This window comes from Balaenoptera musculus, chromosome 19, assembly GCF_009873245.2.
Source record: "Balaenoptera musculus isolate JJ_BM4_2016_0621 chromosome 19, mBalMus1.pri.v3, whole genome shotgun sequence".
In the NCBI taxonomy this organism is placed as follows: Eukaryota; Metazoa; Chordata; class Mammalia; order Artiodactyla; family Balaenopteridae; genus Balaenoptera; species Balaenoptera musculus.
Genome location: NC_045803.1, coordinates 46032445 through 46049775, shown reverse-complemented (window position 1 = coordinate 46049775; position 17331 = coordinate 46032445). Strand labels below are relative to the sequence as shown.

Below are 17331 nucleotides of genomic sequence, written 5' to 3'. Positions count from 1 at the left end.
CAACAAGAGAGGCCGCGATAGTGAAAGGCCCGCGCACTGCGATGAAGAGCGGTCCCCGCACCGCGATGAAGAGTGGCCCCCGCTTGCCGTAACTGGAGAAAGCCCTCGCACGAACCGAAGACCCAACACAGCCAAAAATAAATAAATAAATAAATAAAGTAGCTATAAAAAAAAAAAAAAAAAAAAAGTTTAAAAAATAAAAAGGCTCTGTAGATTTTGGAAACCCTCTTTATATATTTCCACCTAAAGAAAGTATTTTCCCTGGTGGGAGGGGAAAAAAAATCAAAAGAATCTCAACATCTGCTCTTATTAATTCAGCATAAATGAGCAAACAAGAAATAGCTCAAGAACTGCAAAAACAAGTAAAACGAGGGACTAATTCCATTTACTCATTAAACTCATCTGCTTAAGAGAGTAGAGAGTATGGGGGAGGGAAATGCTGTAATATGCTTACGGATCAATTTTGTGTTTCAAAGTTCCAAAAGTTTAACAGGCTGCTAATTAGCTGCGTGTTAAATCTCTCACAAATCAAAGGAAATATATATACTGCAAAACAGGTGTAGGAGAGAGTATGTTAGCAAAGAAAGGTTCCATTCAGCATTTGAAATACTTCCACTAGGGCTTTAAGAAGAGACAATATGACTATTGTTAACAGTTTTAGTTTACTTCTAATGCTTCAAGGAGCTACAATAGTCCTTGTAAATCTGAATATATGTGCATATGGTTATTTTTCTCGAAACCAGCCAACCAATACAGTAATGCTATCAACAGTGTTTGTAGCTCTTCGCCAATCTGAACAGCGTCCACAGTTAAGTTAGAGGTAAGAGAAGAGTACATTTCATTCCAGGTATCATTTCACAAGAATTCTAGTTAATAGTGGGAGGCAAAAGTATACATTATTAAAACCCAACATATTGTATCCAAGACCTTAACAAAGCAGAGCAGCATTCTCTACATCAAAGTCAGGTTAAAACTCAATCTCTGGCCATCTATAAAGGTAAAATCTGCAAAATTTTAAGATCGACAATACAGATCATGATACAAACAACAAGGATACTTTGATGAATGTTTACTCCATACCTGACACTATGCTGGGAAGTATCTCACATTTTACAAAACCGGGAAATAAGAAAAATGAGGTTCAGAGAGTCACACAATTAGTACATATGGCATCAGGGTTTGAACCTGTGTCGGTTTCCTTACAAAGCCTAGCCTCCTTTAGGGAAACAATATTATATTGTAAATGTAGATAAAAAATTTATGCAGAAGAGAGCTGAAAGCACTTCATATGTTAACTTACATCAAGAAACATAAAAAGTTATGTTTTAAAATTACTGTACGTCATTAGTCTAATACATCATCATTTGAAAGATATACTATTTCCATGCATCATTGTTGTATAAGAGTCTTTCTAGCCTTCGTAGTCCCTGGTTCCTGTGGGGTAGATTCTAAATCCTCAGAGTTTCCTGAGTAATGGGAGTGTCTTAGTCATTCATGAGCCCCTTGGATCACCCCTCGGTTTATGCTAAGAAATGAGCTGACTCAGGATGGGGGCTGGTCACCAGAAAGACCAACCACGTGAAGAGAGGGCTGGGGCTTGGAGTGAGCCCGACCTTGGGGGAGGGGAGGGCTGGAGATTTGAGTTCAAGCACCTGATCAATGATTAAATCAATCAAGCCTACCCTATAATACCTCAATAAAAACTCTGTACTGAAGCTTCCCGATGGATGAACACACTAATGTGCTGGGAGGGTAACACGATGCTCCCAGACCTCGCCCTATGTGTGTCTTCATCTGGCTGGTCCTGATTTGTATCCTTTATACGAAAATTGTCATCTTAAATATTGCTTTCTTGTGTTCTGTGATACATTCTAGTGAATTACTGAACCTGAAGGGGTCATGGGAGCCCCCTAAATTTTTATCCAGTTGGCCAGAAGTGCAACCAGAGTGTAAAGTCAGGGCGGTCTTGTTGGAGATCAGGCCCTTTAACTTGTTTTTTGTTTGTTTTAATTTTTATTTTATATTGGAGTATAGCTGATTAACAACGTTGTGTTAGTTTCAGGTGTAATGTCCTTTAACTTGTGAAGGAAGTTTGTGCAAACTCTGCGTGGTTAGTGTCAGAACTGTACTGCAGTAAACCAGATGGCATTGTAATAACCATTAAGAAAGAAAAAACACTGCCAATTAGACTATGACCTTCCAACAACTGTAAGATACACACTGATTTTAGAAGTATTAAAATGTAAAAACGAAACAAAGTTTTAATAAAAACAAATTAATGTGTAACACATTCTTTTAAAGCTTTAAAATAGTACAGAAATATGAAACACAAAACAAAAATAATCTCCTTTTTCCTTCCTCAGGGTTAATCAGCTCAGTATGTATCCTGAAACAGGGCTTTTCATTCCACTTTTACAATATCAAGATATGGTAAACAAAACTTTCGTGACTTGTTAAGAGGTCACCCATCAAGTCAGTGATAGTAAAGGAATTAGAACTCAGGATCTCAAATCCTGAGGGCATAATTTTCTGTTAGATATATTTTATTGATTCTTAGCTTATCTTAAAAGATAGTGTATCAACCACAGAAATCTTAGTCATTTTGATGACTGAAAATAAAAGTAAAAATATGACCATGAGCCAAAGGGCACTTCATTTCACATGTGATATTTTTACAACTTTTCAAAGAGAAGGCAATGATTACACTAAGCTTCACTACTGAGTCATCTGTCACTTAAACAGTCCAATAAAACAGACAGACCAAATAGTATCATGTAAAGGGCACTGGACTGGGAGACAGGATACTTGTGTTCCAACTAGAGCACGAGCACCAGGCAGCTAGCTGCAGGAATGTGCTTTGGACCTGACCTCTCCAGGCCTCTGTTGCACATCCATAAAACGAAAGAAAATGGTTTCAGTGATTCCCATGGGGAAGTTACTGGCCTTTTAGGCAGGACAATTCTTTGCTGTACAAGATGGTCCCACACATTGAGGACATTAAGGCTCCCTGTCCTGAATGCTGACCCTAGATGCTGGTAACCCTCCCCTGTAGTTGTGATAACCAAAAGCCCTGCCCCCACACGTATTTCCAGATGGAAAGGGCAGTGGATGGTGAGGCTGGTAGGTTAGGTTCATTTTACTAGTAGGCAGCGGTCCCCAGCCTTTTTGGCACCAGGGGCCGGTTTCGTGGAAGACAATTTTTCTACGGCCCGGTGGCGGGGAGGCTGGTGGGGAGCGGCAGGAGGCGGTTCAGGTGGTAACGCGAGCAATGGTGAGCAGCAGATGAAGCTTCACTCGTGCACTGCTCACCTCCTGCTGTGCGGCCCAGTTCCAGGGGTTGAAGACCCCTGTCAGCAGATATCTGTCTCAGGTTCCTTCAAGTGCTAAAAGTCTATAAACTAGTAATCCCTCCGTTAAATTCAAGTGACAAGTCCATGATTAAAAAAGAGTGAGGAAAGAAGGAAGTCATGGATGATTTAGGAAAAACATGGGGTAATTTTAGTGCCAGTAATCCCATTTCTAGGACGTAGTTCACGGAAATCAACAACGTAAAGAGTCATGGGCAAAGGTTTAGTCATCACACTACTTCTAAGTGTTGAATGACTTGAAACAACCCAAACAGGTAACACTTAATGAGAACTTACCAGGTCCAGGCATCATTTTAAGTAGTTTACTTCCTTGCTCCTCAAAGTGTAGCACATCACTTAGGAGCTTAATAGAAATATAGACCCACAGGCCCCACCCCAGAGCCAATGAATCAGAATCTGCATTTTAACAAGCTCCCCAGCTGGACATTAGAGTTTAAGAATCGTTACAAGTATTAATTCATTTAATCTTCATAACATGTATAATCTATTTAATCCTCATGATAACTCTATAATGTAAATATTATCATCCTCCATTGTACAGATTAGTAAACTGAGGACAAAGCGTTAGGCAACTTGCAAAGTAACAGAGCCAATTTGAACACACACGCTCTCAATCCAGAATCCAAGCTCTACACCATTTCTGCATATAATGTCTCAAATTTTAAACAAGTTATAGTATATGCATAAAATAGAATATTCTGTAGTTATTAAAACTGGTATCTAAGGAATTTTTAATGACACAAGGAAATTAATTGAAGTAAGCAGTAAATAAAATTGAATATATGGTGTGGGTCCAAATACGTAATTTTAAAAAATTACACACACACACTCATTTTGAAAAAGATCTGGAAAAAAAATGTCAGCATGGCGGGGGAAGGGAGAGGTAATATATGGGATCTGGTGTCAGAATGCCAGAGTTCAAATTCCAGCTCTACACTTACCAGCCAAGTGATTCTAGGTGAGATGATTAACTCTTTTAAGACTCATTTTCCTCATCTATAAAATGGGGAAAGTATTTACCTCACAAGATTGTTATGAGGATTAAGTGAGATAATCTACAAAAAGCACAAGCAAGGAAAATTATTTCTCTTTATACTTTTTCATTTTTCCAAAATTTCTACAATGAACATAAATCACACTTCATTAAGCAGCAAAAAATGTTATTAAAAAAAGATATTGCATTAGACTGTCAACTATCTTATGAAGGGCTATTACAAAGAAAGTACCTATTCTTCTGATGCGATACCCATAAGGCTGAACTCGAGCAATTAACCGTTGAGTAAGAGGTCTAAAAAAGATCTTTAAACAATTATGATTAAATAGTGAAACTGAGTAAGGCACACTGTGCCAGTTCCCCTCCGGGAGGGCCTTTACTCAGAAGGAAGTCCGCCATCTATCATGAATGATGTCAACATTCCAACTGCTTGGCAGTACCTGCCTGGCCTTGAACAGGTTACCGGACCTCTCGAAGAGCCTCAATTTTCCTCACTGGAAAGGAATAACCCTACCTCTCTTAGAGTTACTGTGAGGATTTAATGAGAAAATGTGCATAAAGCAGTAAGCCCATTAACTAGCCAAAGAAAACACTTAATGTTAGCTAAAATCTATCATCATCATTTCTTTGGCTGGCTGAGGCTTCTTGAGCTCCTACTCCAGCAATGAAAAGATATTCGGATCTCAAATAATGTATGATCGCACTTCTATGTGGAATCTAAAAACACAACAAACTAGTGAATGTAACAAAAAAGAAGCAGCCTTGCAAATATAGAGAACAAACTAGGGGCTACCAGTGGGGGGTGAAGGAGCAACACAGCGGGAAGGGGGGGGAGTGGGAGGCACAGACTACTGGGTGTCAGACAGGCTACAAGGATGTAGTGTACAGCACAGGGGATATAGCCAATATTTTATAATAAGTGCAAATGGAGTATAACCTTTAAAAATTGTACAAATTTTTTTTAATTTTTAAAAAAAGAAAATATATTCATATCTTCAAACCACAGTTCAACAGTGTTTTCATTATTTTGTAATCAATCATGTTTTCGAAGAGCTATTTCATTACAAAATTATCAAGGCTACAGGACTAAAAAGAGACAAACTCCACTGTAAGTACAGTTTAGATTCACAAAAGTAAATTGTGTCACATTTGGATTCTTAACTAACTACACAACTAGTAGTAGCAAGCCAATTCAAGTGGGGTTTTCTCCACTTTTCTAGTATTTTTGTATATACGCACATTGGTATACAGATGAGTTAAGTCTTAGGTTTAAATACTTGAACTCCGTCAATCACTACCAGCTATAATGTAGGTCAAGGCTTTCCACCTGATAAAATTAGATCAGAATCAGTGTTAAGATTTAGAAAAGCCTAAGGATCACCCAGTCTGATCCTTTCATTTTACAAATGGATTTAGGAAATGTAGTTAACTGGTGAACAAGGAAAACATTCAAGTGCTAATCTACTTTTTCAGGAATTAGTCCAAATCCTAAAGGAACACATAATAAACCCCAGTTTAGACTTTAAAATGATATCAATGTTTAGCTCAGCTAAAGGCGTTACTATCGTTGCCACATTTTTAGGTGTAAGTGGGAGCCTCCTTTCTCACTTTCAACAGTACTGAATCCACAGTTGTGAATTCTGTTTTGAGACATTTATTTATTACAGGGAAAGGGGAGGAGAGAAAGTCAATGGTCAGGCACTTAAGGAGCTCTTATTCGAGGTCTAACTCAAAGAACTAATAGTTTTTTTTTTAAAAAGCTGAATAAAAGAGTTCATACGCACAGTATAAGACTACTATGAGACTACTTTTTCTTCACGTTTATATAAAAGATTTTAAAGAAAACACAAATGGCTTTTAAACCTATGAAAATATGTTCAACCTAACTCATTAACATAAATGAAAATTAAAACAAAATAACAAAATTCCTATCAGATTTGCAAAATTCTAAGTCATCAGGCTTGAAAAAAGATTTGTCCTTGGAATGTTGAATTTATGATTCTCTAAAAACTGTTGACAATCATTTCTATTCACAATCAAGTATGTGCTCGTGCATGAGGATGTGTCGGTATAGGTAAAATTTAACATATTCTGGAGAAAGTAAGGGGGAAATAAGTATACTTTTATATTATTCATCAAAGTATAAGTTCTATGAAGAGGAATTTGACAAAATCTATCAAAATTAAACATGCACATACCCTCTGAGCCAGCAATTCCACTTCTAGGACTTTACCCTACAGATGACTTCCACATGGGAGAAATATCACAGGTACAAGGATATTAATTGCAGCAGTACTTGTAGTAAAAAACTGGTAACAACCTACATGTCCATTAATAGGAGACCAGCTAAAATTGTGGTAGATTCATAAAATGAAATACTATTTAGCCATTAAATAAGTGAAAATTATATAAATATTAATATGGAAAGATTTCTAAGAGATATTAAGTTGACATGTTGCATGTAGCACCGTTAGTTTTTAAAATTTATATACAAATAATGACACATACTCATGCATGACCATAAGTACTTCTCATTCTATTTCCTTTTATACATTTCTATTTCATTCTGTTTATATGTATTACTTAAAAACTTTAAAAATATTTATTTTGGGCTTCCCTGGCAGCGCAGTGGTTAAGAATCCGCCTGCCAATTCAGGGGACACGGGTTCGTGCCCTGGTCCGGGAGGACCCCACATGCCACAGAGCAACTAAGCCCGCAAGCCACAACTACTGAGCCCGCACTCTAGAGCCCGTGAGTCACAACCACTGAGCCTGCGAGCCACAACTACTGAAGCCCACGTGCCTACAGCCCGTGCTCCACAACAAGAGAAGCCACCGCAATGAGAAGCCCGCGCACCGCAACGAAGAGTAGCCCCCACTCACCGCAACTAGAGAAAGCCCGCGCACAGCAACGAAGACCCAATGCAGCCAAAAATAAATAAATTTAATTTTAAAAAACTTTAAAAAAAAATTTATTTTAAATTTAGATATCCGACCTATGATATAATCCAAATGAAGTAACTATCAAATTTTCCTTCACTGACAGTTTTTAAATTCAAGAATCCTAATGTCAGCATTCCAAGGACAAATCTTTTTCCAAGCCTAGTGACCCCATAACCATCATCAGCTCCAGCACGAATAAAATCCTAAAGCCCACTTCCAAGCAGAAACACATGTGACTTATACTGCAGGAGAATTAGTGGTAAAACTCTGACCTCACCTGACCAGGTCTCCATGAAGCTGCAAATAAAGACGTTCCCTTCCCTCTCCAGCACAAATTTCTGACGTTGGCGTGTCTACTGTGCAAAGGACAAGATGTAAGTCGGAGGAGGAGGAGGCAGCGGAGGAGGCGCTGACCGCAGTGGCCGTGGCGGTGTCTGCTCCGTACAGGTAAACACAGCCTCTCTTCACATCTTCTCTCAGCCAGTCTCTCTCTCGAGAGCCAAACCTACTTCTCCTATTCAGACAATGTCTGCTCCCATTGCGTTTCATAGTTCTCTAAAAACGTCAGGAAAAAGAAATCATTAGCTCAAATGTCTGACTGAATTAGACACATTCAGTCCTCAGCCCGCCTTTCCACTCCGTAGTCACCAATACTTGACTCAGTACCACCTCCTCTCACAGAGCCTTCTGCACCTGCCATGCCCATCCCTAAACTGAAAAATTTCATTCTCTTTACTGCTAGCTGTTCATGTCTCTGTCCATCATCTTCTTTTTTTTTTTCTATTTTTAATTTTTTTACTTTTTTATTTTTGGCTGCGTCAGGTCTTAGTGGCGGCACACGGGAACTTCATTGCGGTGTGCGGGTTTTCTTTCTCTAATTGTGGCGCACAGGCTCCAGGGCACGTGGGCTCTGTAGTTTGAGGCGCACGGGCTTAGTTGCCTCGCGGCATGTGGGATCTTAATTCCCCAACCAGGGATCAAAACCCATGTGCCCTGCATTGGAAGGCCGATTCTTCCCCACCAGGGAAGTCCCTGTCAGTCATCTTCTGACCTTTTTTTTTCTTCATGTTTTCAGAAAAATGTCAAGAACAACAGTAGTGTACCTACTACCTAATTTTCACAAACTTTAATATTTTGCCATATTTAGTTCAGATCATGATTCTAAAGAACATACATACGATATATCCTTACATATATAGCTAAAGCCACCTACCTAAAAAAATCCCATTCCCCTCCCTCTCTCCCCAGAAATAAACACTCTACTATAGTGTTTGTCATCCCATGCATTTTTTTTTTAATTTCTGATTTTTATTGATTGATTGATTGATTTTTGGCTGTGTTGGGTCTTCGTTGCTGCGCATGGGCCTTCTCTAGTTGTGGCGAGCGGGGGCTGCTCTTCGTTGCGGTACATGGGCTTCTCATTGTGGTGGCTTCTCTTGTTGCCAAGCACAGGCTCTAGGTGAGTGGGCTTCAGTAGTTGTGGCATGTGGGCTCAGTAGTTGTGGCTCACGGGCTTAGTTGCTCCACGGCATGTGGGATCTTCCGAGACCAGGGCTCAAACCCGTGTCCCCTGCGTTGGCAGGTGGATTCTTAACCAATGTGCCACCAGGAAAGTCCTCCCATGCATTTTTTATGTTTGCCATATACGTATATATCTATAAACTCTATATTGTTTTACATGATTTAAAACTTTATCTAAAACCTAACATACTTATGTTTCACCCTGTAATTTTTTTTGTTTGATTCAACATTGGTTTAGAGATATATCTATGATTAATACACCCTGCTCATTCTTTTGAATAATATTCCATTATACGAATACACTGAAATTTATCCATTCTCCTGCTGAGGGCATTTAGTTTGTTTCTAATTTTTCACTGTTGGAAACAATGCTGCAATAAACATTTCTGTATGTCTCCATATGCAAACTGAAAGTTTCTCTAGGGTCCTAGTCCTCTGCCTCATATCCCAAATAAGGAATTACAGAATCAACACAATACTGCACAAATATTCTTTCCATTATCTTCATGTTTCAAAAAAAAAAATTACTGTTGCATTTGATAACTTAGGTATGCATATACATTGTGAAGTCACATTATCTCAAAGCAAAAACAACTGCTACAGTAATATAACGTTTCTAAAGATCAATATTTACCTGCTCTATTTTTTTTTAAATGGGCCATTTCTATTCCCATTAATAAAAAACTAATTTCCACAAACAATTACACTGACACACCTCTCCAGGGCCACTCCCCACTGTATTTCACTCTGTTTGTCATATCCAACTCCCCAAACACACCAACTATTCCACAATTCTGTGACTTGCCTGAAATGTCCTTCTCCATCTTGTCCATCTGAATATTCTTCAAAATTACTCAAATGTCACCCTCTCTGTGGAGCTTTCCATGTCTCCCATCCCTGCTTTCTCCTCCTAATTAAAAAGAATTAATAACTCTACACTCTCCTCCACAGAACTTCTTCACCTTAAACATACTTCCATTACCATGTAAATCACAATGAGCTTTTAATTATTTATTTGGTATTTCTTCTTCTCTTATACACTGAGAACCTATTACAGTACCTTAGCACCTGGGTGGCCCAGAGATGCATGCAGAACTCAGTAATGTCACAGACATTTATTCCCAGTCTGTACTTTAGCCTAATTAGCTTTAGTAAGAAGTTGAACAAACTTGGGGAAAAAAATCTCCATTTTTATAGGAAACCCTATCATCTTTCCTCTGTATCAGCCACAAAGTAAATAAAATACTTTTGCTTCTATTCCTCACTGGAAAACAGAAATATCTATAAATAAAGCAAATATTATTTTTGTAATTACTGAGATTAAATATTTGAGGATAACTGTAGCGCCTAAAATTAAATCTCTGAAGATGATAAAGAAAGGGGAAGGAAAAGTTAGAAGGTATTCCCCACATGGAGAGAAAGAAAAACAAGAAATCGAGAATGGCTTCATTGTTTAAATTTATGATAATACGTGAATCGATCATTTTACAGATCTTAGGGATTTGAGTATAGCTAATCAAAACCATGAGGATTATTACTGATTCTAACTTTAGGTAAGTAGGATAAACCCCTGCTACAAGTGGGAACTAGGTGTCTTTCTTCTCATCAAGAGCATTTTCTCAAAGCTGAACATCTCAGAATTAACAAAGGGCTTTTGAGCACTTATTTTATAAACACAGGGACAATCATATTTGCACCACTAAATAATCTTAACCACTGCATAATTAGACAGTGATTTTAAATATTCCTTATTTTTTAATCTTCGGTAAAGATCAACTGAACCATCTGAAAACAGTATTCTATATGGTGCAGTAACATTTATACAAAGAAGCTCTGCATTCTGCAGTCAGTGGAGAGAAATTTTGCTTACTGCTATTAAGAGAGGGCCAGTGGACACCACTCCACACATCCACCAAAAAACTTCTTTAAAAAAACTTTTTAAGGTCAAATGATATCCCACTAACCTTCTCAATCTTAGAAAAGTCAAGGCAGACCCCAGGAAGTATTACATTAGTTCATCCATGATTTTTCTTCTGTGAGGATTTTTAACAGTCATTTTTTAATGTGTATATCTATTTCCCTTAAGACTATAGATAAAGTCTTTAAGAACTTTACACTGTTGAAACCCATGTGTTGTTGGTCAAAGAATGTATCTCCTGTTTATATGATATATTCCACCCCATGAAAATAAACTGCTGAGTTAAAACTTTAGTAGATATCATTCTCTTAAACCTGTCCAATGGGCATTTAAAGGCCTAGATACCAAGCAAGCATAGCCTTCTGGCAACAATCTAGATGGACTGTTTGGCTATCATTAGTTACTGCTGAATTAGCTAGTGCTTCCTTCTCCACTGCCTAAACCATCAGGTAAATGTTGGAAAGGTCACTTCTGTCCTCTGAGATGCTTGAAGCTTTTAGAATCACTATTCCACTGGAATTGCTAGATGGAGAACACTTTATTTCCTCCCTTTACTCTTATATAAGAACTATTGACAAGTTTCTCTAAAAGGCAACATAACTATAATCATCCTCACATCAAACAAATGTATAAAGAGCACATTTAAGACTTAAAGATATTTCTAGAAAGCCGAAATCTTCAGAGTAAGCCATGATTTAAGTACCCACTTCAGTTTTACACTTTTAACCCTCTAAAAATGAGGGCTCTGATCAGTTCAAAGGTGATAAACTATTAAACGTCCAATGAACTAACTCTCAGGTATGCATGGTAGAACAGGATCTACTGAAGTAACTCTTCATACTCAGTGAGTTCTACTAGACTGAAATATCCTAAAGTAGGAGATATGTTCCTGCATTCAAAACTTTAGAATATGGGCTCATCTCTAGGAATATACATGCTAAGGAATATTTTGGAAGGGGTGGATGAGACAAAGAGGGGAAGAATATTTCAGTTCATTGAAGTCTTTTTGGTAGTAATTGATTTTAAAAGCCATACACACACATTATGTTGATAAAAACCTGAAACTATTATTGAAAAAACACGTCTCACAGAATCCACTGACTAGATTAATTATAACTTCATTTCTTCTACAGACTGAGTAAAAAAAAAAGAAAAAAAAACTCTCCAAATTTCCAAACATCTGGAAATTTCTGCTTCAAGGATACTCCCAATAATCTTAAAGAGTATTAAAAATCTCATACTTATATTCCAACTACAGTTATAAAGGACTATATTCTAAATAGCAATTTGCTGTGGAGAAAAGGGAACCCTCTTGCACTGTTGGTGGGAATGTAAATTGATACAGCCACTATGGAGAACAGTATGGAGGTTCCTTAAAAAACTAAAAATAGAACTACCATACGACCCAGCAATCCCACTACTGGGCATATACCCTGAGAAAACCAAAATTCAAAAAGAGTCATGTACCAAAATGTTCATTGCAGCTCTATTTACAATAGCCAGGACATGGAAGCAACCGAAGTGTCCATCAACAGATGAATGGATAAAGAAGATGTGGCACATATATACAATGGAATATTACTCAGCCATAAAAAGGAACGAAACTGAGTTATCTGTAGTGAGGTGGATGGACCTAGAGACTGTCATACAGAGTGAAGTAAGTCAGAAAGAGAAAAACAAATACCGTATGCTAACACATATATATGGAATCTAAAAAAAAAGAAAATGGTCAGAAGAACCTACGGGCAAGATGGGAATAAAGATGCAGACCTACTAGGGAATGGACTTGAGGATACGGGGAGGGGGGAAGGGTAAGCTGGGACAAAGTGAGAGAGTGGCATGGACATATATACACTACCAAACGTAAAATAGATAGCTAGTGGGAAGCAGCTGCATAGCACAGAGAGATCAGCTCGGTGCTTTGTGACCACCTAGAGGGGTGGGATAGAGAGGGTAGGAGGGAGGGAGATGCAAGAGGGAAGAGATATGGGAACATATGTATAACTGATTCACTTTGTTATAAAGCAGAAACTGACACACCATTGTAAAGCAATTATACTCTAATAAAGATGTTTAAATAAATAGCAATTTGCTAAATAAATCTGGGGGCAGATTTTGAATCAAATTTTCCAGTATGCCATACGGTGGACCTAGATCTAACCTGGCTAAAGTTACACCAGTTTAGCTATATTAGCCTTTTTAAGAAGATCTATACTCTTTGACAATAATGATGTTCATGATTTGGTATTAAGTATAAAAGAGTTACAAAAAAAGAATGGTAAGCCTTTTTCAAAGGGTTTTCAGAAAAGAACATGTAGGAGACTATGGCTTTCTTCCCCATTCTGAAAGTCTTCTACTTAAATATTCCTTTCCAGTTTCACCTGATGCAAAATTCAACCACTCAGCTACTGAAGGGAACTTCTGTCTGTAGAACACACCGCACCTATTCTTCATAGCCTATCCCATTTATTTGCAAGGATGCAAAGGTCTAAGACACTGTTAGCCTCCCACATCACCAGCTCAGCACTATAATCAAGATCAATTTCTGGACTCTTTCTAATGGTCCCCAGATTGGAACCCCACGGAACCAGTGGTAGGTTGGACCACTTCCTGGAAGTGTAGGAAGGTCGAACCTTTCAGAAAAGATCCTCATTTCTCAATTCCTTCCCTCCCACAACTCACTCTCTCTCCACCAAAAAAATAGTTGTAAAAATAGCCAAGGCTGTTTACCTTCTAGGCCAGAGGGCACTACCTATCTCTCAGACCTGCCCTTTCCTGATAAGCCAGGCCAGCAGAACTTTTTTAAGTTCATTCACAATTTACATTTTTGCGACCTTACAGTTTTAAGTAAATATCCAAAAGCCTTTGAGTAATTATATTTAATTAAAATATAATTTTAATATAAATTATATTTAATATAATGTGAGTAATTATATTTAATATAAAACATGATTAAAGTAAATATGTATAAGGTCTATGCAGAAGTGGAGATAAACTATGAAAAGTTATTTCTTTAAGTCGCTGCATTAAGACTGGGAGGTAGTAGCAGAAAAAATGTTTTTTTTTTTTTTTAACATCTTTATTGGAGTATAATTGCTTTACAATGGTGTGTTAGTTTCTGCTTTATAACAAAGTGAATCAGTTATACATACACATGTGATGTTTTATATTTTAGAGTTCTAATTTATGTTGTTTCATGGATTCACCAGATGCTTCAAATCGATTATTTTTTTCAATGTTGTTGTTTCTTTGTGATGCCCTAGGTATAATCTTAGTGGCGCGTATATAGTGCGCACCCTCAATCCCAAAGAACAACTATTACTTAATGAATTTTTAAACATTATGCATTTTCATTGTTTTGCAAAGTATTTTTTAAACACGTCAAATCTAAATTTTCTTTGCTCTCTTCCTTTTCTCTGGCAAGTTTTAAAGCCTGCTGATTCCTCTTCTAGAACTTTAGAAGGAATTCCACTCCATCTCCAGGACACCTAGTTTACATATCTGACCTACAGAAAAATTTCTCTCCAACTATTTCGAAGGCTAGTAGAAAACTCTATCCAGTGTGTCTCCCACAACCCCTCCTTTTAACCACCTTCACTGTCCCCTTCCCACTCTACATTCCTTGTGCATTTTAACTTCTTGTCATCACCTTCAAGACTCCGCTCCCCCCTTGCCTGCATCTGCCTTCATTTCCTCCTACTCCCCCCCAGTTCCTACCAAAAGCCCCGTTAGCTGCCTGTTGCATAACTGCTCCCCCGTCGCCGTCTCTCTGGATCGTCAGCCCCACTCCCGCCAGCAGGAATGCCCCTTTTCGTCCAACCCCTCCTCCCTTCTGCAACACGCCCAGCGATTCTCCGAGATTAAGCTCCTCCGGGGATTCTCTCTCCAGGCCCGCGCTCCGGAGCGAGAAGCGGCTCTTAACTTCGGTGGTAAGCTCCGAGGGCAGAGGCGGCCCACTCCAGCCGGCGCAGCCCCAGCACACCGCAGCGCCCGGCCAATCACCGCCGCCATCCTCCCGCTGGGGTGATGTCTTCAGGTGTCCGGGGAGAAAGCCCTGCGTACTATCAGCTCCGCTCTCGGGCCAGGAGCCGCCGGCCTTGGGGCCCCGTGCGCAACCGGGAGAGGCAGAGGCGGGCCCCAGGGTCCTGAAGGAGCCGAGTGGCGGCGGCGACCGGGTGGACGCCGGCCCCAAGGCGTGGGCCTGCGAGGCGGGTGGCACGCGGCCAGGGATGGGCAGCGGTGGGGACGGAGGCGGCCGCGGCCTCGGCGGGGGCCAGCTGCAGAGGCCTCCGCTGGTGCCGCGGCCCCTCCAGCCGGGTTTTGGGGGCGACTAAGCCGCAAGGCTGACTGACCGACGCGAGGTGGGGGTCGCCGGCTGCCTCGGCCACCGCGCGGGGTAGGGGTGGCCTCTCTCCGCTCTCGCTCCCTCCCCAACCCGCCCGCCCACCTCACCTTCAGGACCCGGATCCCGCCCGGCCGGCGGCTCGCGGGCGCTTCGGGCGGCTCCGGAGGTTCGAGCGGGCCCGCGGGGCCCGGCTCCACCTCCCCCATCTGCGGCTGGCGGAGGCTGCACAGGGACGCCCGGCCGGCGCTACGCCGCACGGAGCCTCGGCGGCGAGCGCGAACAGCCTGCGGCCCCGCCCCCCGCAGCCCGCCGGCCCAGCCCCCTGCCGCCCCGCCGGCCCCGCCCCACCCGCAGCCCCGCGGGCCCCGCCCCACCCGCAGCCCTTTCGGCCCTGCGTAGCCGCGGGCCCGGTGCGTCCTGGGCGCTGCGAGCCGCAAACCACTGGGCGGGCGGCAGGGGACCTCGCGGGCGGAGGCCGGCGCCACCGCAGGGCTGGGCCTCCGTTGTCGGCCGCCCTCGGTTTGGAGGAATGAGGTACAGGGAGGATTATTTGCTGCTGTCCCCGCCTCCGAAGTACGGGCTGGACAAGGAAGGGGGGGGGTGGAGGGCTGCACCTGTCAATAGTGACGCGGGGACGCTGCCCTCCGCCAAGGGTGGCTCTTGTAACTGACCTTTCCCATACCTTCCCTCTGTACTTCAAAACCGGATGCCTATATTCAATATCCTATGATAAAACATAATGGAAAAGAATATGAAAAAATAATGTATATATATTTATAGCTGAATCACTTTGTTGTACAGCAGACATTAACACAATATTGTAAAACAACTATGCTTCAATTAAGAAAAAGAAAAAACTGGACTGTCACCCTCACGTACAAAGCCATTGAACTTTCACCACTGACTGTCACCTTCACGTACAAAGCCATTGTTGAGAATTCTCACCTTAGCAAGGCCCTTTCTCTTCCTTATTAGAGATGCTCACGGCCTTCTTCAGCAAATTCGACCCCACCTCGTATACAAAATGTCATCTCACCTCCCAGCCACATTTTAATTTCTCCTCATGTAGTAAAATTATCAGAATATTGTTCTCTGCTTCAAGCAGTAATGTGGTCTGGTCTGAAAGCCATTTTATTATTTGCAATTCTAGTTCAGAAAATTTTTATTATTTTCTTTTAGTTCCTGCAGTGATAGTTTTGTGACTGGCCAGTGGGCCAAATCAGACAGCCAGATTCCAAATTTCAGCTCTACCTCTTATTATTAGATCTATACCCTTGTGCTATTTTATCTAAGCCTTTGGTTCTTAGCTGTGAAATAGAAATTAGTCTGTAGAGTAGTTATTATGAAGATTTTGCAAATGCATACAAAGTGCTTGACACATAGTGAGTGATTCATAGGTGTCACTATTATTCTGAATTTCCAAATTTAAGAGACACTCAATTCCTTAGAGTCCTCTTGTTAATTCTGCTCTAAATTGTCTTAGGATACCTTCTAGACCTCTGGATTTTTAGGTCTCCCCCTCCTACACAGGTGTTGAATCTTCAGGCAACTTCTAAGGAATTAGCAGAAAAAAACAATTTCTTGTGCTTTGAAAAATTGGTATAAATGGTATCACCTATTAACCATTGCTTCAGCTTGCCTAGTCCAGACCAACTATATGTTAAGAATATTTTAATTGTAGATTTAGAACAAGAGTTTGACATCTATCAGTGCAGTCTCTTCCCCTCTTCTATGTATGCATTTATAGATATTTTAAATTCCAAGACAAAATTTGACTCTTACAAAGATTCTAACTCTGTAAAAATTATTTCTTCTGTGAAAGTTTGGTCACTACTTTCTCCCCTCTCATGAGTTACTTTGTATATACCAAAATTCCAATCTCCAGTCATCGTCATTTCTTTGTCTCATTTTAGTGAATTTAAAATGATGTCTCTGTGAGTCTGGTGTAAAGTGAAAAAAACTCTTTAAGTTGTCTACCTCCTGGGTTTTCCTTCTACCCTGAAATTACTTTCAAGAAAGCTACTCAAAGTAGTTGGATTCCCATTTCAGTGCTTATTGGGTAACTTCTTCCAGCAAGAACACTGGTATGTAAGGGACAAGCACCAATATGGAGACAGAAGTGGACTTGACCAAGGGCAGACAGGCAGAGAAAAGAATGAAAATGTGGTTCAGAATTAAGTGCTTCTAAAAGCCTGTTTCTTGAGGTACTACACATTACCTTTTCCAGATCTCATGAGCAGAG

At 40.4% G+C, this 17331-nt stretch overlaps 1 protein-coding gene across 2 annotated transcripts in view; it reads right to left on the bottom strand.

The window, feature by feature from the left end:
* The window catches only part of PHLPP2 (PH domain and leucine rich repeat protein phosphatase 2), a 73138-nt gene extending 57778 nt beyond the window's left edge, over positions 1 to 15360 (bottom strand). For both annotated transcript variants that reach the window (XM_036834199.1, XM_036834200.1), the window contains exons 1-2: positions 15197 to 15360; positions 7583 to 7860 (exon numbers count right to left, since the gene is read on the bottom strand). In XM_036834199.1, the coding sequence (XP_036690094.1) occupies positions 7583 to 7860; positions 15197 to 15295 (377 nt within the window). In that variant the 5' untranslated portion in view covers positions 15296 to 15360. The remainder of the gene's footprint in view (positions 1 to 7582; positions 7861 to 15196) is intronic.
* Between the last annotated feature and the right edge of the window lie 1971 nt (positions 15361 to 17331).